Genomic DNA, 24,724 nt, shown 5'->3' on the forward strand with positions numbered 1-24,724 from the left:
AGCACAGCACCATATTCCACATCTACAATGCCTTGCAAAAGTATTCATCTCCCTTGGCGTTTTTCCTATTTTGTTGCATTACAACTTGTAATTTAAATTGATTTTTATTTGGATTTCATTTAATGGACATACACAAAATAGTCAAAATTGGTGAAGTGAACTGAAAAAAATAACTTGTTTCAAAACATTCTAAAAAATAAATAATGGAAAAGTGGTGCGTGCATATCTATTCACCCCCTTTGCTATGAAGCCCCTAAATAAGATCTGGTGCAACAAATTACCTTCAGAAGTCACATAATTAGTTAAATAAAGTCCACCTGAGTGCAATCTAAGTGTCACATGATCTTTCACATGATCTCAATATATATATACACCTGTTCTGAAAGTCCCCAGAGTCTGCAACACCACTAAGCAAGGGGCACCCCCAAGCAAGTGGCACAATGAAGACCAAGGAGCTCTCCAAACATGTCAGGGACAAAGTTGTGGAAAAGTACAGATCAGGGTTGGGTTATAAAAAAATATCTGAAACTTTGAACATCCCACTGAGCACCATTAAATCCATTATTTAAAAAATGGAAAGAATATAGCACCACAACAAACCTGCCAAGAGAGGGCCGCCCACCAAAACTCACGGACCAGGCAAGGAGGGCATTAATCAGAGAGGCAACAAAGATAACCCTGATGGAGCTGCAAAGCTCCATTGCAGAGATTGGAGTATCTGTCCATAGGACCACTTTAAGCCGAACACTCCACAGAGCTGGGCTTTACGGAAGAGTGGCCAGAAAAAAAGCCATTGCTTAAAGATAAAATAAGCAAACAAGTTTGGTGTTCGCCAAAAGCCATGTGGGAGATTCCCCAAACATATGGAAGAAGGTACTTTGGTCAGATGAGACAAAAATTTCACTTTTTGTCAATCAGGGAAAACGCTATGTCTGGTGCAAACCCAACACCCCGAGAACACCATCCTTCAATTCTGACCAGTTTCCCAGTCCCTGCTGATGAAAAACATCCCCACAGAATGATGCTGCCACCACCATGCTTCACTGTGGGGATGTTTTTCATCAGCAGGGACTGGGAAACTGGTCAGATTGAAGGAATGATGGATGGCGCTAAATACAGGGAAATTCTTGAGGGAAACCTCTTTCAGTCTTCCAGAGATTTGAGACAGGGACAGAGGTTCACCTTCCAGCAGGACCTTGACCCTAAGCATACTGCTAAAGCAACACTCAAGTGGTTTAAGGGGAAACATTTAAATATCTTGTAATGGCCTAGTCAAAGCCCAGACCTCAATCCAATTGAGAATCTGTGGTATGACTTAAAGATTGCTGTACACTAGCAGAACCCATCCAACTTGAAGGAGCTGGAGCAGTTTTGCCTTGAAGAATGGGCAAAAATCCCAGTGGCTAGATGTGCCAAGCTTATAGAGACATACCCCAAGAGACTTGTAGCTGTAATTGCTGCAAAAGGTGGCTCTACAAAGTATTGACTTTGGGGGGGGGTGAATAGTTATGCACGCTCAAGTTTTCTGTTTTTGTCTTATTTCTTGTTTGTTTCACAAAAAAAATGTATTTAGCATCTTCAAAGTGGTAGGCATGTTGTGTAAATCAAATGATACAAACCCCCACAAAAATCCATTTTAATTCCAGGTTGTAAGGCAACAAAATAGGAAAAATGTCAAGGGGGGGTGAATTATTTCGCAAGCCACTGTATACATTTTTTTAAATAATTGACTGGATATGTCTCACACTGTCACAGTTCTAAAGGCCTGTGCCTAAAATGTACAGCAGTGAACATTCTCCAAATGACTGTTCCAGCCTACTCTGTCACAATGAGACGCCTGTGGTAAGAACGTGTGTGTGTGTGTGTGTTTGTGTGCGTGAGTGTGCGTGTGTGTGTTTGTATGATCTTAATTTGAGCCAGTTTGCTGCAGCAGGAAAATAATGCATAGTGCCTAAATTTAATCTAGAATAATTCAATCCCATACTTACTTGCTTTTCTTTCAGTTAAACAAATTGTGGTAAGGAAATCATACCAACCAACTGGTAACTCTCCCTCCCTGTAACATGTAATGTTATGTAGGCTGTGTGTAGTGGAGGAAATGTTCTGCTCTGCATTTGATTTGTGGAACAAAGACTGCTGCCTGCCTGCCTGCCTGCCTGCCTGTCTGTCTGTCTGTCTGTCTGCCTGCCTGCCTGCCTGCCTGCTGTCTGCCTGCCTGCTGTCTGTTTGCTGCCTGCCTGTCTGCTGTCTGCCTGCCTAACTTCATTCTCTGTGATGAAGAAAGCTTCTGACGTTTGGTTCTAAGCAGCACCAAGGGTCCTCAGCCTTGGGGACTTAGTAGGCTGGCTCAATGCCTGTGAGAAAATTAGACTGCTAACCTGAGAATGGAAATATAACCTGGTATTTTTAGTACCTTGGTTGAAAATGTATGTTATTACCAAATACTTACTTTCTAAAATCAATTCAAAATACACAACCCCCCAAAAATATGTTATAAAATGACACATTTGAAAAATACACATTTCAAATTAAGTCAAATTTACTCAGGCGTGTTTTTACCCAGTATATCTTACTGCTAGCTAATTATTTGTCGCTACCTTTCTCTTTCTAGTCAGAGGAATATGTGTAGTTATTCATATTCACATAATATGTGTAGTTATTCATATTCACAGTGGTAATTTCTGTTTGTTTTTCTTTGTCTCTCTAAAGAGTAGTGTGTGTGTGTGTGTGTGTGTGTGTGTGTGTGTGTGTGTGTGTGTGTGTGTGTGTGTGTGTGTGTGTGTGTGCGTGCGTGTATGCGTGTGTGTGCGTGTATGTGTGTGTATGTGTGTGCTCTCTCTCTCTCTGTCTCTCTCTCTCTCTCTCTCTCTCTCTCTCTCTATTCAATTTCAATTCAATTTCTCTCTCTCTCTCTCTCTCTCTCTCTCTATTCAATTTGCTTTATTGGCATGATGTAACAATGTACATATTGCCAAAGCTTACTTTGGATATTTACAATATTAACATAATTATGATCAATATTGTCAACGGGACAACAGTAACAACAATAACCAAGGGTCAAAATAACCATTGAACAATAACATTATAGAGGACATGTGCAGGTTGGTTGGTCTGTCAGAGACTGTCCTTCATCTTATGGCAGGCAGCAATGTAGTGCGCTGCCAACCCACAGCTCTCTACGTCCTCCCCCAACAGGATAGGTAGCCTATTCTCATCAGAGAGGTCTTTGAAACCTTGAAAACGGTTTCAAATTTGGGGAAATTACACTCTCTAATTGTTTTATATTTTTGACATTTTGTCAGGAAATGCAGCTCTGTCTCAGGTTCTGCTGTGGTGCAGTGGTTGTACAGCCTATCCTCTACAGGGAGTCAGGTTTTTCCTGTGTCTACCCTTCTCAATGGCAAGGCTGTGCTCACTGAGCCTGTACTTTGTCAAGGTTTTTCTTAGGTTTTGATCAGTAACCATGGTCTCTCTCTCTCTCTCTCTCTCTCTCTCTCTCTCTCTCTCTCTCTCTCTCTCTCTCTCTCTCTCTCTCTCTCTCTCTCTCTCTGGGTGGGAGAGGATTGTGGGAGAGGAGGTGTTTGAGGAGGGTGGGGGAGGAGGGGTTTGAGGAGGGTGGGGGAGGGGTTTGAGGAGGGTGGGGAGGGGGTGTTTGAGGAGGGTGGGAGAGGAGGTGTTTGAGGAGGGTGGGAGAGGAGGTGTTTGAGGAGGGTGGGAGAGGAGGGGTTTGAGGAGGGTGGGAGAGGAGGTGTTTGAGGAGGGTGGGAGAGGAGGAGTTTGAGGAGGGTGGGAGAGGAGGTGTGAGGAGGGTGGAGAGGAGGTGTTTGAGGAGGGTGGGAGAGGAGGAGTTTGAGGAGGGTGGGAGAGGAGGTGTTTGAGGAGGGTGGGAGAGGAGGTGTTTGAGGAGGGTGGGAGAGGAGGGGTTTGAGAAGAGTGTGTTTGTGAGAGAGCTATCTGTGAGATATCTCTCTACGAAAGATCCATAATGACATAGTGTACTGTGTTCTCTCAACCCAGATGCTCAGCCTATCCACACTTAGACCAGTGGCCAAGGGAAAATACACTAGAAATAAAAGATCAAAAAGAGAATGGATGGAGTACCCACATTCCTCTTCTCTCAAACCTCAACCCTCAGGCTTAACGCTATTATTATAAAATTGTAAAGATTGAACATTTGATTAAGATCTTGAAGACGTCATCGATGTGAACATCAACAAGATTTTTAATGATTGACCAGTCAGGTTTACACACCATAGTAAAGATGTGAGAAAGAGAGAAAGACAGAGAGATGCAGCAAGAGAGAGAGAGAGAGAGAGAGTTTTAGTTTTTATAAAACCTTTATTTTATACTCAAGTGTTAACACAAATAATGGCACACTGCCTTTTCAGAAATGAAACAACTGTCATTCCTAAATAAAAAATGAAAACATAAAAATACAAAAAAAGCCTATATATACATTCAACTCATTTCATCAACAACAAATAGTTTCCCCTCCTCCACAAAACAAACCGCTCCTTCATAAGCCCACTTCTCCTCAAACAATGGGAGATCTTTTACAGCCGAGAAGAACTCAAAATCCACTTTTATTCTCGCTTTCACTAATCCTTTAAAAACAAGTCTTACATCCTGCCAATATCCAGTTTCTATCTTATGTTTCCTACTCAGAAAAAAATACAGCCGAAGCCACAGTGCAGAGGCAATCACATTGTTAACTATAATAGTGTGCCCCCTATATGACGAACGAGATAACAACCAACGCCATCTCCTCATCCTCCCTTCCACCATTTCATCCACCCCAAAAGTGGAGGTGGATAGTTTGAGCCTAATGGTTGATCATTTTAGGGTAATATCCTCTGCAAAGGTAAACTGGGAAAAAAGTTGTGCTTTACAGATTGGAGAATGGTCTGGAGGGATCATGGCTTTGCCAGGGGGGCTGGAATTGTGTAAGGGAGGTTTTAAGTATCTTGGAGTGTACCTAGGAGATGAGGGGACAATGGAAATGTTTTGGAATGGGGTAGTTGAAATGGTGGAAGGGAGGATGAGGGCATATACATTTATCAGACACATAGTGATGTTTTCATACCTGCTCTAACTTTTAATAACCTCCCCTCAACTACCTCTTCAACCTCATATGACAAAGGCAAAAACCCTTTTGACAACAAGATGGCCACACCCCCACTTTTTGAGTTTTTATGACTACACACCACTATTTTGTTGTGATGCGTCAGATGACTCACTCTCGCTATCCTCCCCAGAAGAAAACCATCTCTACAACCTGTTTATCCTCAACTGATTTATCAATCTCTACCTTCCTCTTAGAATTAGACCCTTCACCACCCCTTAAATTCTTCCTCTTACTCCTCGGTACTTTGAAAACAGCTGCGTCCTTTCCCATTATTTCAATCTCCTCTTGACCTCCAATTTCATTTTCCAGCACCACCTCAGCGACCGCAGTCGCAATCTCACCGACTGTTTCCCCTCCCTCTTTGTTCTGATCTACCACAATTGCCCCCGTAGCCACATTGCTTTCCTTTCCTACTTTTCCAACCACATCTGCCCACCTTCTCCCTTCCCCTGCACCCTTAGAATGTTCATCCCTTCACGGTGGTGCATTAGCTGCACCAGCACTAGAGCTGCTACTGCGCTCTGCGCGCTCGTTCTCGGAACAATAATGTACCAAATGCCCCTCTCTTCCACAGCCAAAGCATTTAATTGATTCAGTAGAAGCGTAGAAGACATAATAAAATCCATCAATCTTAAAACTGAACGCTAAATTCAGTTCATCAGTGTCCTTTAAAATCATATGCACTTGCCTCCTATGAGACACGACATGTTTCAGCAAAGGATATTTGCATCCAAAAATAACCTTCTTTATTGTAGATAGAAGATGACCATGACGAGATAACTCTCGCTCCAACACTTCATCTCTAACAAATGGTGGCACATTAGAAAGTATAACTTTCTTCGCCGGATTCATTACAGGAAATACCGACGTCTGTGTCTCCCGCAACACAACACCACTCTCAACTATCGTATTCACCTTTTCAATGGAATCTAAGAATATCACTACAGCGCTATTCATCCTTGAGGCTGATTTTATGCTATCATACCCAATGATAGCACCCACTGCTAAGCTACATTCTTCCACTGAACACCCTGCCGCAGCAGGAATCTTTACTCCATGCCGCCGACTAAGTTTTTCAAACTGCAAACCTCCGCGAGTGGCCATTGCAACTAGCCCCACCCGCTGGTTGTGCCCTCGAGAAAAACTACCTCAACGATCCCACCACCCCTATACGTGCTTAGTGATAGTTAGACAAGATAACCTTAAAACAACTAAACTAATCAATATATATATATATACACACCGAAACCCAATAGAGTGAAAATAATTCCATTCGCACTCACAATCACTCCTGCTTCACGACTCACTCCCAGCATGCACTCCGACAAGAGAGAGAGCAGGCGAGAGAAATAGAGAACACCCAAGGTGAGGCAAGGCTAGGTGAATACCTCTGTGTGATTTGCACTAAATTAATAAATAAATCCATTCCCTGACCTGTTCCTCTTATTGAGTGGCCTGACAGTGTAGCAGTGAGAAGATCCCAGTGGACCTCTGACCTCTGACCTCCAGCACCACCAGCACGGTTCCAGCCTCATACTGGAACTTCAGCTACACCATCTTATCTCGTCTGGTCGCTGACAGTAGCTTTTAAATGATTAAAGTCAGGTCCAGAGGGAGGGGGAGAGTGGGAGGCAGGCAGAGGGAGGGAGGAAGGGAGGGGGAGAGTGGGAGGCAGGCAAAGGGAGGGAGGAAGGGAGGGGGAGAGTGGGAGGCAGGCAGAGGGAGGGAGGAAGGGAGGGGGGATGGGATAAAGAGCTAAAGAGAAGATGAAGAGGATGGCGGTAAAATTTGAGGGAAAGAGAGAAAATCATAGTATGTTGGGGAAAAGGGCAAGATGCACGTACACCCTGCCGGCTCCACTCTGCTGGCTCCACCCTGCTGGCTCCAACCTGCTCAATCCTTCACATTAATAAGCCCCCTTCTCTCGTGACACACAGAGAGCTGTCCATTGATGAGTTAGCCAATTAGCAGACGTCCACTCCCATGTCATTAAACCCCCTGGTGAAACAGAGAGTAGACAACACCACACACACTCTCTCACACACACACACACACACACACTCTCCACTTCCCTCTAGAGTATCATGCACAGCACACACTAACAACTCACTTTAATGGCGGCTGTAACTATTATGATTATTATAAAGGTCAGAGGGATACAGCCTGATGGGTTATTATAAAGGTCAGAGGAATACATCCTGATGGGTTGTTATAAAGGTCAGAGGAATACATCCTGATGGGTTATTATAAAGGTCAGAGGAATACATCCTGATGGGTTATTATAAAGGTCAGAGGAATACATCCTGATGGGTTATTATAAAGGTCAGAGGAATACATCCTGATGGGTTATTGAGAAGCAGTCAGAGGCATACAGTCTGATGGGTTATTGAGAAGCTTTTATTGAAAGACAGAGAAAGACAGAGAAAGAGAGAGAGAGAGAGAGAGAGAGAGAGAGAGAGAGAGAGAGAGAGAGAGAGAGAGAGAGAGAGAGAGAGAGAGAGAGAGAGAGAGAGAGAGAGAGAGAGAGAGAGAGAGAGAATGAGAGGGAGAGAGAGAGACAGAGAGAGAGAAAGAGAGAGAGAGAGTGAGAAGTCAGAAAGGTTTTCCCTCTTCCCCTCCTCTCCTCCTCCTCTCTTCTCCTCTCTTCCTCCTTTCCCCTCCTCTCCTCTCTGCCTCTCATCTGTTCCTAAATGTTCCACTCTCTAGGACTGATGCTTTGTTTGATGTTGAATAGGGACCTCTGTGGATTCTCTCTCTCTCTCTCTCTCTCTCTCTCTCTCTCTCTCTCTCTCTCTCTCTCTCTCTCTCTCTCTCTCTCTCTCTCTCTCTCTCTCTCTCTCTCTCTCTCTCTCTCTCTCTCTCTCTCTCTCTCTCTCTCTCTCTCTCTCTCTCTCTCTCTCTCTCTCTCTCTTTCTCTCTCTCTCTCTCTCTCTAGCATTTTGTCTGGTGGTCTACGATGTTTACTAAGCTGTAAAACTGTAAAAACACAAATCATGACACTCATAACATGCTTGTTGGAGAGCACTAGAATAAAACTAATCATAAGGATTATAAGACACAACATGAATCTGTCCAGTTATTATGTCTCCTAAAAATAGGGAAAGAACAGGAGTAGGCTTTGCTGAAGTGTGCCAGATGGTGTCTAAAACGAGAGGTGGAGAGATGGGAGAAGGGAGAAAGAGAGTTGGAGAAGTATATGGGAGCGATATGTATATTCAGCACCATGGACAGCAACTGCGAACCCTGTGCTCTGGTTGGGTTCATCACAATGGACTGCAACTGTCAACCCTGTACTCTGGTTGGGTTCATCACCATGGACAGCAACTGCCAACCCTGTGCTCTGGTTGGTTTCAGAACCATGGACAGCAACTGCCAACCCTGTGCTCTGGTTGGGTTTAGAACCATGGACAGCAACTGCCAACCCTGTGCTCTGGTTGGGTTCAGAACCATGGACAGCAACTGCCAACCCTGGGCTCTGGTTGGGTTCAGCAGCATGGACAGTGACAGAGAGTTGCATGCCGTTTCTGTTACATGCAATCAGAACAATGTGTCTCATTCTGATCTGGAAAACTAGGTGTGTTCCCTCTCCCTTCCTGATCAACTGAGCGCCAACACATCCTGACACTCTGGTCCTGGATGACTGGAACTCGGCATCTCTGTTGTACAGATGCTACACCTGCCCCTGGCTAAACTTAACCACATGTTGTCCTCTGTCTTCTTTCTCTGTTTTCTACAGAGGGATAGCTGGGAAGAAATGTGGCACCATCATTCTGTCTGCAGAGGAGCTGGGTAACTGCAGAGTAAGTAGACCTACTATTAACTTATGGTATTACCATCACTATACTGTAGATCAGGGGTGTCTGCTGGTTTTAAGTGTCTGCTGGTTTTAGGTTTTTCCTTTCAATTAAGACCTAGGCAACCAGGTGAGGGGAGGTCCTTACTAATTAGTGACCTTAATTCATCAATCAAGTACAAGTGCTGTAGACTGTAAACTCCACAACCTTCCGACATTACCATCACTATACTGTAGACTGTACACTGTCGAATGTAGACTGTAGACTGTTGACTGTAGACTGTAGATTGTCGACTGTTGACTGTCGGCTGTTGACTGTAGAATGTCGACTGTCGACTGTAGAATGTCGACTGTCGACTGTCGAATGTAGACTGTTGAATGTAGACTGTAGATCGTCGACTGTAGACTGTAGACTGTAAAATGTAGACTGTAGACTGTAGACTGTAGACTGTAAACTGTAAACTGTAGACTGTAGACTGTAGAATGTAGACTGTAGACTGTAGACTGTAGACTGTAAACTGTAGACTGTAGACTGTAGAATGTAGACTGTAGACTGTAGACTGTAGACTGTAAACTGTAGAATGTAGACTGCAGACTGTAGACTGTAAACTGTAAACTGTAGAATGTAGACTGCAGACTGCAGACTGTAGACTGTAGACTGTAGACTGTAAACTGTAAACTGTAAACTGTAGACTGTAAACTGTAAACTGTAGACTGTAGACTGTAGACGGTAGACGGTAGAATGTAGACTGTAGACTGTAGACTGTAGACTCCACAACCTTCTGATTTTCCTTTTTACTGCCTGTCACTACATACTACTAAGTCTCTCATAACTGTTACCTGTCACTGCATATCTTTGCAGTTAAGAACACCTTCCTAATATATTAAGAGCACCTTCCCATTTTGCCCTCAGAACAGCCTCAATTTATCGGGGCATGGATACAAGGTGTTCCCACAGTTGTGTCAATATGGCTGGATGTCCTTTTGGTGGGGGACCATTCTTGAAACACACAGGAAACTGTTGAGCGTGAAAAACACAGCAGCGTTGCAGTTCTTGACACAAACCAGTGCGCCTGGCACCTACTACAATACCCCGTTCAAAGGCACTTACATTTTTTGTCTTTCCCATTCACCCTCTGAATGGCACTGATGCACAATCCATGTCCAGCTTTCACCTGGATTCACCTGGTCAGTCGATGTCATGGAAAGAGCAGGTGTTCTTAATGTTTTGTATACTCAGTGTACATTACCATCACTGTTACTGCACACAACATCATATAACTGCACTGCTGCTTACTCTTACTACTGCCTAGACCCCTCCAATTCAAATCTGGACCTGGAAGCCAGTTCCACTGCATTTTTTCATTCTTCTAACCATGGACTGATTTAGACCTGGGACACCAGGTGGGTGCAACTAATGGTCAGGTAGACCAGAAAACCAGCAGCAGTCCGGACCTCGTAGGGTCAGAGTTGAATACCCCTGGCCTACACTATACATATAAATGCTTATAGCATATTTATAACTGGACTATAACTGCTTATCATTGCCCATAAGAGGTCCTTATAGCCCATGACGTTGACGCTGTATTCAGTGCTAGTCTTTAACTGCCTGAGTGTCTAACTGTATCTGCAGCGTGAATGAGGCTGCTAGCTACACACTGTAAAACTGGGATCTGAAGTGCTTTTTCTGATTGGTATGATAAAAAATCATGCTGGTTTGTTCAACCTATTCTAATCAAATTGTCTGAAATCAAATAATGAATTTGACAGATCAATGTGATTTTAAGAATTTAATAAAAGCTTCTCAATTGCTTTCAATACCTCATGCGCATTCGCATTGCATACCGGTGGGTGCAATGTAGCGGCGGCAGCCTATCAGAACAGCTGTAGGTGTGGCCTATTGGGGGCGTAGCTTTCAGTTTGTTATTTGTGGCCACCCATGACAGTGAATGTCATTCCAGGTAATGAGATTGTCACCATTTGCTTACCAATTAATGTGAGAGTCTTATGTAATTAAAGTGGTTGAGGTAATTATTTCATTATATGGAACCAACTGCCAAGACCAGAGAGCAGAAAGCAGCTTGGTGAGAAGGCAACAACTGTTGGCGCAATTATTAGAAAATGGAAGAAGTTCAAGATGACGGTCAATCACCCTCGGTCTGGGGCTCCATGCAAGATCGCACCTTGTGGGGCATCAATGATCATGAGGGAGGTGAGGGATCAGCCCAGAACTACACGGCAGGACCTGGTCAATGACCTGAAGAGAGCTGGGACCACAGTCTCAAATAAAACCATTTGTAACACACTACGCCGTCATGGATTAAAATCCTGCAGCGCACGCAAGGTCCCCCTGCTCAAGCCAGCGCATGTCCAGGCCCGTCTGAAGTTTGCTAATGACCATCTGGATGATCCAGAGGAGGAATGGGAGAAGGTCATGTGGTCTGATGAGACAAAAATAGAGCTTTTTGGTCTCAACTCCACTCGCCGTGTTTGGAGGAAGAAGAAGGATGAGTACAACCCCAAGAACACCATCCCAACCGTGAAGCATGGAGGTGGAAACATCATTCTTTGGGGATGCTTTTCTGCAAAGGGGACAGGACGGCTGCACCGTATTGAGGGGAGGATGGATGGGGCCATGTATCGCGAGATCTTGGCCAACAACCTCCTTCCCTCAGTAAGAGCATTGAAGATGGGTCGTGGCTGGGTCTTCCAGCATGACAATGACCCGAAATACACAGCCAGGGCAACTAAGGAGTGGCTCCGTAAGAAGCATCTCAAGGTCCTGGAGTTGCCTAGCCAGTCTCCAGACCTGAACCCAACAGAAAATATTTGGAGGGAGCTGAAAGTCCGTATTGCCCAGCGACAGCCCCAAAACCTGAAGGATCTGGAGAAGGTCTGTATGGAGGAGTGGGCCAAAATCCCTGCTGCAGTGTGTGCAAACCTGGTCAAGACCTACAGGAAACGTATGATCTCTGTAATTGCAAACAAAGGTTTCTGTACCAAATATTAAGTTCTGCTTTTCTGATGTATCAAATACTTATGTCATGCAATAAAATGCAAATTAATTACTTAAAAATCATACAATCTGATTTTCTGGATTGTTGTTTTAGATTCCGTCTCTCACAGTTAAAGTGTACCTATGATAAAAAATTACAGACCTCTACATGCTTTGTAAGTAGGAAAACCTGCAAAATCGGCAGTGTATCAAATACTTGTTCTCCCCACTGTAGTTGCCTTGAGGCCAAATGTACTGACACATTTCACAGATCAGAATGATGGAACACACACATAAACTCAGCAAAAAAAGAAACGCCCCTTTTTCAGGACCCTGTCTTTCAAAGATATTTAGTAAAAATCCAAATAACTTCACAGATCTATATTGTAAAGGGTTTAAACACTGTTTCCCATGCTTGTTCAATGAGCCATAAACAATTAATGAACATGCACCTGTGGAACGGTCGTTAAGACACTAACAGCTTACAGACGGTAGGCAATTAAGGTCACAGTTATGAAAACTTAGGACACTAAAGAGGCCTTTCTACTGACTCTGAAAAACACCAAAAGAAAGATGCCCAGGGTCCCTGCTCATCTGCGTGAATGTGCCTTAGGCATGCTGCAAGGAGGCATGAGGACTGCAGATGTGGCCAGGGCAATAAATTGCAATGTCCGTACTGTGAGACGCCTAAGACAGCGCTACAGGGAGACAGGACAGACAGCTGATCGTCCTCGCAGTGGCAGACCACGTGTAACAGCACCTGCACAGGATCGGTACATCCGAACATCACAACTGCGGGACAGGTACAGGATGGCAACAACAACTGCCCGAGTTACACCAGGAATGCACAATCCCTCCATCAGTCCTCAGACTGTTCGCAATAGGCTGAGAGAGGCTGGACTGAGGGCTTGTAGGCCTGTTGTAAGGCAGGTCCTCACCAGACATCACCGGCAACAACGTCGCCTATGGGCACAAACCCACCGTCGCTGGACCTGACATGACTGGCAAAAAGTGCTCTTCACTGACGAGTCGTGGTTTTGTCTCAACAGGGGTGATGGTCGGAATTGCGTTTATCGTCGAAGGAATGAGCGTTACACCGAGGCCTGTACTCTGGAGCGGGATCGATTTGGAGGTGGAGGGTCCTTCATGGTCTGGGGGCGTTGTGTCACAGCATCATCGGACTGAGCTTGTTGTCATTGCAGGAAACCTCAACACTGTGCGTTACAGGGAAGACATCCTCCTCCCTCATGTGGTACCCTTCCTGCAGGCTCATCCTGACATGACCCTCCAGCATGACAATGCCACCAGCCATACTGCTCGTTCTGTGCGGGATTTCCTGCAAGACATGAATGTCAGTGTTCTGCCATGGCCGGCGAAGAGCCCGGATCTCAATCCCATTGAGCACGTCTTGGACCTGTTGGATCGGAGGGTGAGGGCTAGGGCCATTCCCCCCAGAAATGTCCGGGAACTTGCAGGTGCTTTGGTGGAAGAGTGGGGTAACATCTCACAGTAAAAACTGGCAAATCTGGTGCAGTCCATGAGGAGGAGATGCACTGCAGTACTTAATGCAGCTGGTGGCCACACCAGATACTGACTGTTACTTTTGATTTTGACCCCCCTTTGGGACACATTATTCAATTTCTCTTAGTCACATGTCTGTGGAACTTGTTCAGTTTATGTGTCAGTTGTTGAATCTTGTTATGTTCATACAAATATTTACACATGTTAAGTTTGCTGAAAAGAAACGCAGCTGACAGTGAGAGGACATTTCTTTTTTTGTTGAGTTCATATCTAGGAGCTCTTGATGCTGTTCCTGTAGAACACTGTGAGGACCCTTGGGGACAGGCCAAATTTATTCGGCCTCCTCAGGTTGAAGAGTTGCTTTCGTGCCTTCTTCACCACGGTCTCTGTGTGGTTTGACCATTTATGCTCCTCTGAGATGTGTACGCCGAGAATCTTGACGTTTTTGACTGTCTCCATGACGGCCCTGTTGATGAGGATGGGGGCGTGCCCAGCCTGTTTCCTCCTGAAGTCCACAATCAGCTCCTTTGTTTTGCTAACGTTGAGGGAGATGTTGTTTTACTGGTACCACGCCGTCAGAGTGCCTACCTCCTCTCTGTAGGCCGTCTCGCCATTGTTGGTAATCAGGGAGAACAGGAGGGGACTGAGGACGCAGCCTTGTGGGGACCCCGTGTTGAGAATCAGTGTGGAAGAGGTCATGTAATGTTGACTACCTTCACCACCTGGGGTTTATCAGAAGCTTTTAGTGAAGCAACAGAGGATGTTATGTGGCTTCCCTGTTCAGCTGTTAGAATTGGATGGGTCTTATTTATCAGTAGATCAATAGACACACACCACACACACATACACCACACACACACACACACACACACACACACACACACACACACACACACACACACACACTGGGCTCCACTGAGCTATGACATGGCAGATTAGGCCCTAGTTTTGAAGTGCAGATACCGTTTAGCTTTTATATCAAATATCTGTCATCTCTATGGCTCTGAGCACTAGGCTAGATCTGACACTGAGAGACATAGATAGAAAGAAAATTGAGAAAGAGGGACAAAGAGAAGGGGAGGGAGGAGAGAGACAGAGAGAGAGACAGACAGACAGACAGACAGAGTACGACTCAGAGAGAGTTATGCCAGAGGGAGGAATCGATAGTGGATTATATCATGTGAAGCTCTGTGCCCTCTGGCAGTAATAAAAGCTACCACAGCTGATCCTAATGTGTGACTGAATGGGCTTTAATTAAAAATCCCAGCCCTCTGAGTGACCTTGTATCAAACTGCCTGGGGAACAATACTGTATCAAACTGCCTGGGGAACAATACTGTATCAAACTGCCTGGGGAACAATACTGTATCAAACTGCCTGGGGAACAATACTGTATCAAACTGCCTGGGAAACAATACCCGAATCAAACTGCCTGGGGAACAATACTGTATCAAACTGCCTGGGGAACAATATTGTATCAAACTGCCTGGGGAACAATACTGTATCAAACTGTCTGGGGAACAATACTGTATCAAACTGCCTGGGGAGCAATACTGAATCAAACTGTCTGGGTAACAATATTGAATCAAACTGCCTGGGGAACAATACTGTATCAAACTGCCTGGGGAACAATACTGAATCAAACTGCCTGGGTAACAATACTGTATCAAACTGCCTGGGGAGCAATACTGAATCAAACTGCCTGGGGAACAATACTGAATCAAACTGCCTGGGTAACAATACTGTATCAAACTGCCTGGGGAACAATACTGTATCAAACTGCCTGGGTAACAATATTGAATCAAACTGCCTGGGTAACAATACTGAATCAAACTGCCTGGGTAACAATACTGTACGCTGCTAAAAGGACCAGTAGACCAGTCACAAATGAAATTGTATTCAAATAAAATGTTATTGGTCACATTGAACCACTATCTCTCCTTTATTCTCTCTCTTTATTTCCCTCTCCCTGCTCCCTCCCTTCGTCTGGTCCATCTGTCTGTCACGCCTCCCTCCATTAAAGCAGCAGGTATGGAAATATCTGCATCCTTCTTGCATCCCTCCTATCCTTCCAGTTGTTGCTCCTCCCCTACACCCCTCCTCCCACCACCACCATCCACCATTCTCCACCTCCACCTCCACCACCACCATCCACCATTCTCCACCTCCACCTCCACCACCACCACCACCCCCCACTATTCTCCACCTCCACCACCACCACCACCACCACCATTCTCCACCTCCACCACCACCACCAACCATTCTCCACCTCCACCACCACCCACCATTCTCCACCTCCACCACCACCACCCACCATTCTCCACTTCCACCACCACCACCACCCACCATTCTCCACCACCACCCACCATTCTCCACCTCCAGCACCACCACCACCCACCATTCTCCACCTCCACCACCACCACCACCCACCATTCTCCACTTCCACTTCCACCACCACCCACTATTCTCTACCTCCTCCACCACCACCACCACCCACCATTCTCCACTTCCACCACCACCACCACCCACCATTCTCCACCATTTACACCTCCACCACCACCACCACCCACCATTCTCCACCTCCACCACCACCACCCACCATTCTCCACCTCCACCCCCACCACCACCACCCACCATTCTCCACTTATACCACCACCACCACCCACCATTCTCCACCATTCTCCACCACCACCACCACCACCATCCACCATTCTCCACCTCCAACCCCCACCACCACCTACCATTCTCCACCTCCACCACCCCCACCCACCATTCTCCACTTCCACCACCACCACCACCCACCATTCTCCACTTCCACCACCACTACCACCCACCATTCTCCACCACTACCACCACCACTACCACCACCAACACCACCACCCACCATTCTCTACCACCACCACCCACCATTCTCCACCTCCACCACCACCCACTATTCTCAACCATCCACCATTCTCCACCTCCACCACCACCCACCATTCTCCACCACCACCACCAACACTACCTCCACCACGCCCACCATTCTCCACCAACACCACCACCCACCATTCTCCACCAACCAGGAGTACACCACATCAGTCACTGGCTTCATCAATAAGTGCATCGATGATGTCGTCCCCACAGTGACCGTACGTACATACCCCAACCAGAAGCCATGGATTACAGGCAACATCCGCACTGAGCTAAAGGGTAGAGCTGCCGCTTTCAAGGAACGGGACTCTAACCCGGAAGCTTATAAGAAATCCCGCTATGACCTCCGACGAACCATCAAACAGGCAAAGAGTCAATACAGGTCTAAGATTGAATCATACTACACTGGCTCTGACGCTCGTCGGATGTGGCAGGGCGTGAAAACTATTACAGACTACAAAGGGGAAGCACAGCCGCGAGCTGCCCAGTGACACAAGCCTACCAGACGAGCTAAACCACTTCTATGCTCAGCCGAGGCAAGCAACACTGGGGCATGCATGAGAGCACCAGCTGTTCCGGACGACTATGTGATCGCGCTCTCCGTGGCCGATGTGAGTAAGACTTTTGGGCAGGTCAGCATTCGCAGGGCCGCTGGGCCAGACGGATTGCCGGGGCGTGTGCTCCGAGCATGTGCTGGCCGGCTGGCAAGTGTCTTCACTGACATTTTCAACATGTCCCTGACCGAGTCTGTAATACCAACATGTTTCAAGCAGACCACCATAGTCCCCGTGCCCAAGAACTCTAAGATAACCTGCCTAAATGACTACCGACCCGTGGCACTGACGTCTGTAGCCATGAAGTGCTTTGAAAGACTGGTCATGGCTCACATCAACAGCATAATCCCAGAAACCCTAGACCCACTCCAATTTGCATACCGCCCCAACAGATCCACAGATGATGCAATCTCTATCGCACTCCACACTGCCCTTTCCCACCTGGACAAGAGGAACACCTACGTGAGAATGCTATTCATTGACTACAGCTCAGCATTCAACACCATAGTGCCCTCTAAGCTCATCACTAAGCTAAGGATCCTGGGACTAAACACCTCCCTCTGCAACTGGATCCTTGACTTCCTGACGGGCCGCCCCCAGGTGGTAAGGGTAGGTAACACACATCTGCCACACTGATCCTCAACACGGGGGCCCCTCAGGGGTGCGTGCTCAGTCCCCCTCCTGTACTCTCTGTTCACCCATGACTGCATGGCCAGGCACGACTCCAACACCATCATTAAGTTTGCCGACGACACAACAGTGGTAGGCCTGATCACCGACAACGATGAGACAGCCTATAGGGGAGGAGGTCAGAGATCTGGCCGTGTGGTGCCAGGACAACAACCTCTCCCTCAACGTGACCAAGACAAAGGAGATGATTGTGGACTACAGGAAAAAAAAGAGGACTGAGCACGCCCCCATTCTCATCGACGGGGCTGTAGTGGAACAGGTTGAGAGCTTCAAGTTCCTTGGTGTCCACATCACCAACGAACTATCATGGTCCAAGCACACCAAGACAGTCGTGAAGAGGGCACGACAAAGCCTATTCCCCTCAGGAGACTAAAAAGATTTGGCATGGGTCCTCAGATCCTCAAAAAATTCTACAGCTGCACCATCGAGAGCATCCTGACTGGTTGCATCACCGCCTGGTATGGCAACTGCTTGGCCTCTGACCGCAAGGCACTACAGAGGGTAGTGCGTACGGCCCAGTACATCACTGGGGCAAAGCTCCCTGCCATCCAAGACCTCTATACCAGGCGGTGTCAGAGGAAGGCCCTCAAAATTGTCAAAGACTCCAGCCACCCCTAGTCATAGACTGTTCTCTCTGCTACCGCACGGCAGCGGTACCGGAGTGCCAAGTCTAGGTCCAAAGACTTCTCAACAGCTTCTACCCACAAGCCATAAGACTCCTGAACAGCTAATCATGGCTACCCGGACTATTTGCACTGCCCCCCCACCCCATCCTTTTTACGCTGCTGCTACTCTGTTAAGTATTTATGCATAGTCACTTTAACTCTACCCACATGTACATATTACCTCAACTACCTCAACTAGCCGGTGCCCCCGCACATTGACTCTGCACCGTTACCCCCTGTATATATAGCCTCCCTACTGTCACTTTATTTTACTTCTGCTCTTTGTTTTTCTCAACACTTTTTTTTTTTTTTTTTTTTTTTGTTTTATTCTTACTTTTTTTGTTTAAAATAAACGCACTGTTGGTTAAGGGCTGTAAGTAAGCATTTCACTGTAATGTCTGCACTTGTTGTATTCGGCGCATGTGACCAATAAAATTTGATTTGATTTGATCCACCATTCTCCACCTCCACCACCACCCACCATTCTCCACCACCACCACCAACACTACCACCACAACCACCCGCCATTCTCCACCTCCACCACCACCCACCATTCTCCACCACCACCACCCACCATTCTCCACCTCCACCTCCACCACCACCCACCATTCAATACCAAAAATTCCAAAAATCAATACCCACCATTCCAAAAATCAATACATAATAGTAAATAAGTTTATCAAAACAATAATTGTATTAGATTATATTGTGTATATGTACTGACATGTACATTATGTGTAACTGATAGATGCACACACACACCACATGATAATGCTTTTAAATGTATGTAAATGGTAAAGTATTTTGTCTGTAATGTCTTTTCCGTTATATGTCGGACCCCAGTAAGACTAGCTGTTGCCATTGGCGTTGGCTAATGGGGAACCACCATCACCTCCACCACCCACCATTCTCCACCTCCACCTCAGTCACCACTATCACCACCCACCATTCTCCACCTCCACCACCACTACCACACCCCACCATTCTCCACCTCCACCACCACCCCCCACCATTCTCCACCTCCGTCACCACTACCACCCCCCACCATTATCCACCTCTGTCACCACTACCACCCCCCACCATTCTCCACCTCCACCACCACTATCACCCCCCACCATTCTCCACCTCCGTCACCACTACCACCCCCCACCATTCTCCACCTCCACCACCACTACCACCCCCACCATTCTCCACCTCCGTCACCACTATCACCCCCCACCATTCTCCACCTCCACCTCCGTCACCACTACCACCCCCCACCATTCTCCACCTCCACCGCCACTACCACCCCCCACCATTCTCCACCTCCACCACCACTACCACCCCCCACCATTCTCCACCTCCGTCACCACTATCACCCCCCACCATTCTCCACCTCCGTCACCACTACCACCCCCCACCATTATCCACCTCCATCACCACTATCACCCCCCACCATTCTCCACCCTCCGTCACCACTATCACCCCCCACCATTCTCCACCTCCGTCACCACTATCACCCCCCACCATTCTCCACCTCCGTCACCACTATCACCCCCCACCATTCTCCACCTCCGTCACCACTACCACCCCCCACCATTCTCCACCTCCGTCACCACTACCACCCCCCCACCATTCTCCACCTCCATCACCACTATCACCCCCCACCATTCTCCACCTCCGTCACCACTACCACCCCCCACCATTCTCCACCTCCATCACCACTATCACCCCCACCATTCTCCACCTCCGTCACCACTATCACCCCCCACCATTCTCCACCTCCGTCACCACTACCACCCCCACCATTCTCCACCTCCATCACCACTACCACCCCCCACCATTCTCCACCTCCACCACCACTATCACCACCCACCATTCTCCACCTCCGTCACCACTATCACCCCCCACCATTCTCCACCTCCACCACCACTACCACCCCCACCATTCTCCACCTCCACCACCACTACCACCCCCCATCATTCTCCACCTCCGTCACCACTATCACCCCCCACCATTCTCCACCTCCACCACCACTACCACCCCCCACCATTCTCCACCTCCGTCACCACTATCACCCCCCACCATTCTCCAGTACCACCACCTCCCCCATCAGTGGCGGTCGGTGCCGTTTAAGATGAGGGAGTACCATTATTTGTTTTATGAGCATGGCCTTATTTCTATTACAGCATATTGGATGACTGTCATTCATATTCCATTCACCCAGCTCAATGCAATATCGATAGGTTTAGGTTACAACATGATACTCAGATTTTCCCTATACCCATCATGAGGTTGCTACAACCTAGCCTATGAATGAAAGTTTACAATGTAGGTGCAGAGGTCGAGAGAACATTTTGAGTAATCAAGGTGACAGACAGTGACACATTCAATATCGCCTTGCACACTCTTGCCTGCATCTAGCTGATCTACAGTGAGGGAAAAAAGTATTTGATCCCCTGCTGATTTTGTACGTTTTCCCACTGACAAAGAAATGATCAGTCTATAATTTTAATGGTAGGTTTATTTGAACAGTGAGAGACAGAATAAAAAAAAAAAAAAACGCATGTCAAAAATGTTATAAATTGATTTGCATTTTAATGAGGGAAATAAGTATTTGACCCCCTCTAAATCAGAAAGATTTCTGGCTCCCGGGTGTCTTTTATACAGGTAACGAGCTGAGATTAGGAGCACACTCTTAAAGGGAGTGCTCCTAATCTCAGTTTGTTACCTGTATAAAAGACACCTGTCCACAGAAGCAATCAATCAATCAGATTCCAAACTCGCCACCATGGCCAAGACCAAAGAGCTCTCCAAGGATGTCAGGGACAAGATTGTAGATCTACACAAGGCTGGAATGGGCTACAAGACCATCGCCAAGCAGCTTGGTGAGAAGGTGACAACAGTTGGTGCGATTATTCGCAAATGGAAGAAACACAAAAGAACTGTCAATCTCCCTCGGCCTGGGGCTCCATGCAAGATCTCACCTCGTGGATTTGCAATGATCATGAGAACGGTGAGGAATCAGCCCAGAACTACACGGGAGGATCTTGTCAATGATCTCAAGGCAGCTGGGACCATAGTCACCAAGAAAACAGTTGGTAACACACTACGCCGTGAAGGACTGAAATCCTGCAGCTATTCTATACTACTCTCTCCATGTATTACTGTCTTCTATACGACTGTCTCCATGTAGTACTGTCTTCTATACTACTGTCTCCATGTAGTACTGTCTTCTATACTACTGTCTCCATGTAGCGCTGTCTTCTATACTACTGTCTCCATGTAGTACTGTCTTCTATACTACTGTCTCCATGTAGCGCTGTCTTCTATACTACTGTCTCCATGTAGTACTGTCTTCTATACTACTGTCTCCATGTAGTACTGTCTTCTATACGACTGTCTCCATGTAGCGCTGTCTTCTATACTACTGTCTCCATGTAGCGCTGTCTTCTATACTACTGTCTCCATGTAGCGCTGTCTTCTATACTACTGTCTCCATGTAGCGCTGTCTTCTATACGACTGTCTCCATGTAGCACTGTCTTCTATACTACTGTATCCATGTAGCACTGTGTGTGAGTGAGAGTGTGCATGCACGTGTGTCTGAGGGATGTCAAAGAGCAGACCTCTGGCTCTGTGTGAAGCATTATGGGATGGCTGATGTTGATGTTATGGGCTAGCAGCACAACTTCTCTGTATCACTGCAGCGAGAAGGAAGATCTTAGAGCCTCCATGGAGAGGAGTGTGTTTGTACACACTGAACACTCTGTCTGAGTCTGACCGGGAGGGATAATGAGACACACACACACACTTTCTCAATCTCACCCAAACACAACCCATCAAACACTCACCCAGTCAACACATAGCCGATCTGCTACAACATTAAAAAGCCGTTAGCAGTATCATTAGGAGGTACTACTGGCATGGGTAGTGTCCAGTGTAGAGCTTCTGGCCCTCCAACAACAGCAACAGGAGAAGTGTTTATCCTGTTGATGCACACTGCTCTGGTCTGTCTGAAGGCACTTCGGCTCTTTACATGATGAAGCTATTCTGTCTGTTCTCCCCTGGTAAGATCAGCCAACTCCAAACTATCTCTCTGTGTGTGTGTGTGTGTGTGTGTACGTGCATGCACGCGTGCGTGTGTGTGTGTGTGTGTGTGTGTGTGTGTGCGTGTGTGTGTGTGTGTGTGTGTGTGTGTGTGTGTGTGTGTGTGTGTGTGTGTGTGTGTGTGTGTGTGTGTGTGTGTGTGTGTGTGTGTGCGTGCGTGCGTGTGTGGGCAGCAGGAGAAGAGAGGAAGATAGCAAATGAGGGAAAGAGAGGAAATCCAGACGAGTGCGAGGCTCTCAGGAGGCGTGAGGTGATATATTCTTGGGGCTCTATCTACAGTGCCTTGCAAAAGTATTCATCCACCTTGGCGTTTTTCCTATTTTGTTGCATTACAGCCTGTAATTTAAATGGATTTTTATTTGGATTTCATGTAATAGACATACAGTGGGGGAAAAAAGTATTTAGTCAGCCACCAATTGTGCAAGTTCTCCCACTTAAAAAGATGAGAGAGGCCTGTAATTTTCATCATAGGTACACGTCAACTATGACAGACAAATTGAGGAAAAAAAATCAAGAAAATCACATTGTAGGATTTTTTATGAATTTATTTGCAAATTATGGTGGAAAATAAGTATTTGGTCACCTAAAAACAAGCAAGATTTCTGGCTCTCACAGACCTGTAACTTCTTCTTTAAGAGGCTCCTCTGTCCTCCACTCGTTACCTGTATTAATAGCACCTGTTTGAACTTGTTATCAGTATAAAAGACACCTGTCCACAACCTCAAACAGTCACACTCCAAACTCCACTATGGCCAAGATCAAAGTCAAAGGACACCAGAAACAAAATTGTAGACCTGCACCAGGCTGGGAAGACTGAATCTGCAATAGGTAAGCAGCTTGGTTTGAAGAAATCAACTGTGGGAGCAATTATTAGGAAATGGAAGACATACAAGACCACTGATAATCTCCCTCGATCTGGGGCTCCACGCAAGATCTCACCCCGTGGGGTCAAAATGATCACAAGAACGGTGAGCAAAAATCCCAGAACCACACGGGGGACCTAGTGAATGACCTGCAGAGAGCTGGGACCAAAGTAACAAAGCCTACCATCAGTAACACACTACGCCGCCAGGGACTCAAATCCTGCAGTGCGAGACGTGTCCCCCTGCTTAAGCCAGTACATGTCCAGGCCCGTCTGAAGTTTGCTAGAGTGCATTTGGATGATCCAGAAGAGGATTGGGAGAATGTCATATGGTCAGATGAAACCAAAATAGAACTTTTTGGTAAAAACTCAACTCAGTCGTGTTTGGAGGACAAAGAATGCTGAGTTGCATCCAAAGAACACCATACCTACTGTGAAGCATGGGGGTGGAAACATCATGCTTTGGGGCTGTTTTTCTGCAAAGGGACCAGGACGACTGATCCGTGTAAAGAAAAGAATGAATGGGGCCATGTATCGTGAGATTTTGAGTGAAAACCTCCTTCCATCAGCAAGGGCATTGAAGATGAAATGTGGCTGGGTCTTTCAGCATGACAATGATCCTAAACACACCGCCCGGGCAGCGAAGGAGTGGCTTCGTAAGAAGCATTTCAAGGTCCTGGAGTGGCCTAGCCAGTCTCCAGATCTCAACCCCATAGAAAATCTTTGGAGGGAGTTGAAAGTCTGTGTTGCCCAGTGACAGCCCCAAAACATCACTGCTCTAGAGGAGATCTGCATGGAGGAATGGGCCAAAATACCAGCAACAGTGTGTGAAAACCTTGTGAAGACTTACAGAAAACGTTTGACCTGTGTCATTGCCAACAAAGGTATATAACAAAGTATTGAGAAACTTTTGTTATTGACCAAATACTTATTTTCCACCATAATTTGCTAATAAATTCATAAAAAATCCTACAATGTGATTTTCTGGATTTTTTTTCTCATTTTGTCTGTCATAGTTGACATGTACCTATGATGAAAATGACAGGCCTCTCTCATCTTTTTAAGTGGGAGAACTTGCACAATTGGTGGCTGACTAAATACTTTTTTTCCCCACTGTACACAAAATAGTCCAAATAGGTGAAGTGAAATAAAAATTATTACTTGTTTAAAAAAAAAAATAACTGAAAAGTGGTGCGTGCATATGTATTCACCGCCTTTGCTATGAAGCCCCTAAATAAGATCTGGTGCAACCAATTACCTTCAGAATTCACATAATTAGTTATATAAAGTCCACCTGTGTGCAATCTAAGTGTCACATGATCTCAGTATATATACACCTGTTCTGAAAGGCCCCAGAGTCTGCAACACCACTAAGCAAGGGGCACCACCAAGCAAGCGGCACCATGACGTCCAAGGAGCTCTTCAAAGAGGTCAGGGACAAAGTTGTGGAGAAGTACAGATCAGGGTTGGGTTATAAAAAAATATCTGAAACTTTGAACATCACATGGATTAAATCCATTATT

General features: G+C 46.3%; 1 protein-coding gene across 2 annotated transcripts in view; it reads left to right on the plus strand.

Annotated features, from left to right (window-relative positions):
- Positions 1-24,724, plus strand: part of cpne5b (copine Vb) — a 213,174-nt gene that overhangs the window by 119,512 nt on the left and 68,938 nt on the right. For both annotated transcript variants that reach the window (XM_041887333.2, XM_041887335.2), the window contains one exon: positions 8,862-8,925. In XM_041887333.2, the coding sequence (XP_041743267.1) occupies positions 8,862-8,925 (64 nt within the window). The remainder of the gene's footprint in view (positions 1-8,861; positions 8,926-24,724) is intronic.

The sequence above is a fragment of the Coregonus clupeaformis genome, chromosome 10 (genome assembly GCF_020615455.1).
Source record: "Coregonus clupeaformis isolate EN_2021a chromosome 10, ASM2061545v1, whole genome shotgun sequence".
NCBI lineage: Eukaryota > Metazoa > Chordata > Actinopteri > Salmoniformes > Salmonidae > Coregonus > Coregonus clupeaformis.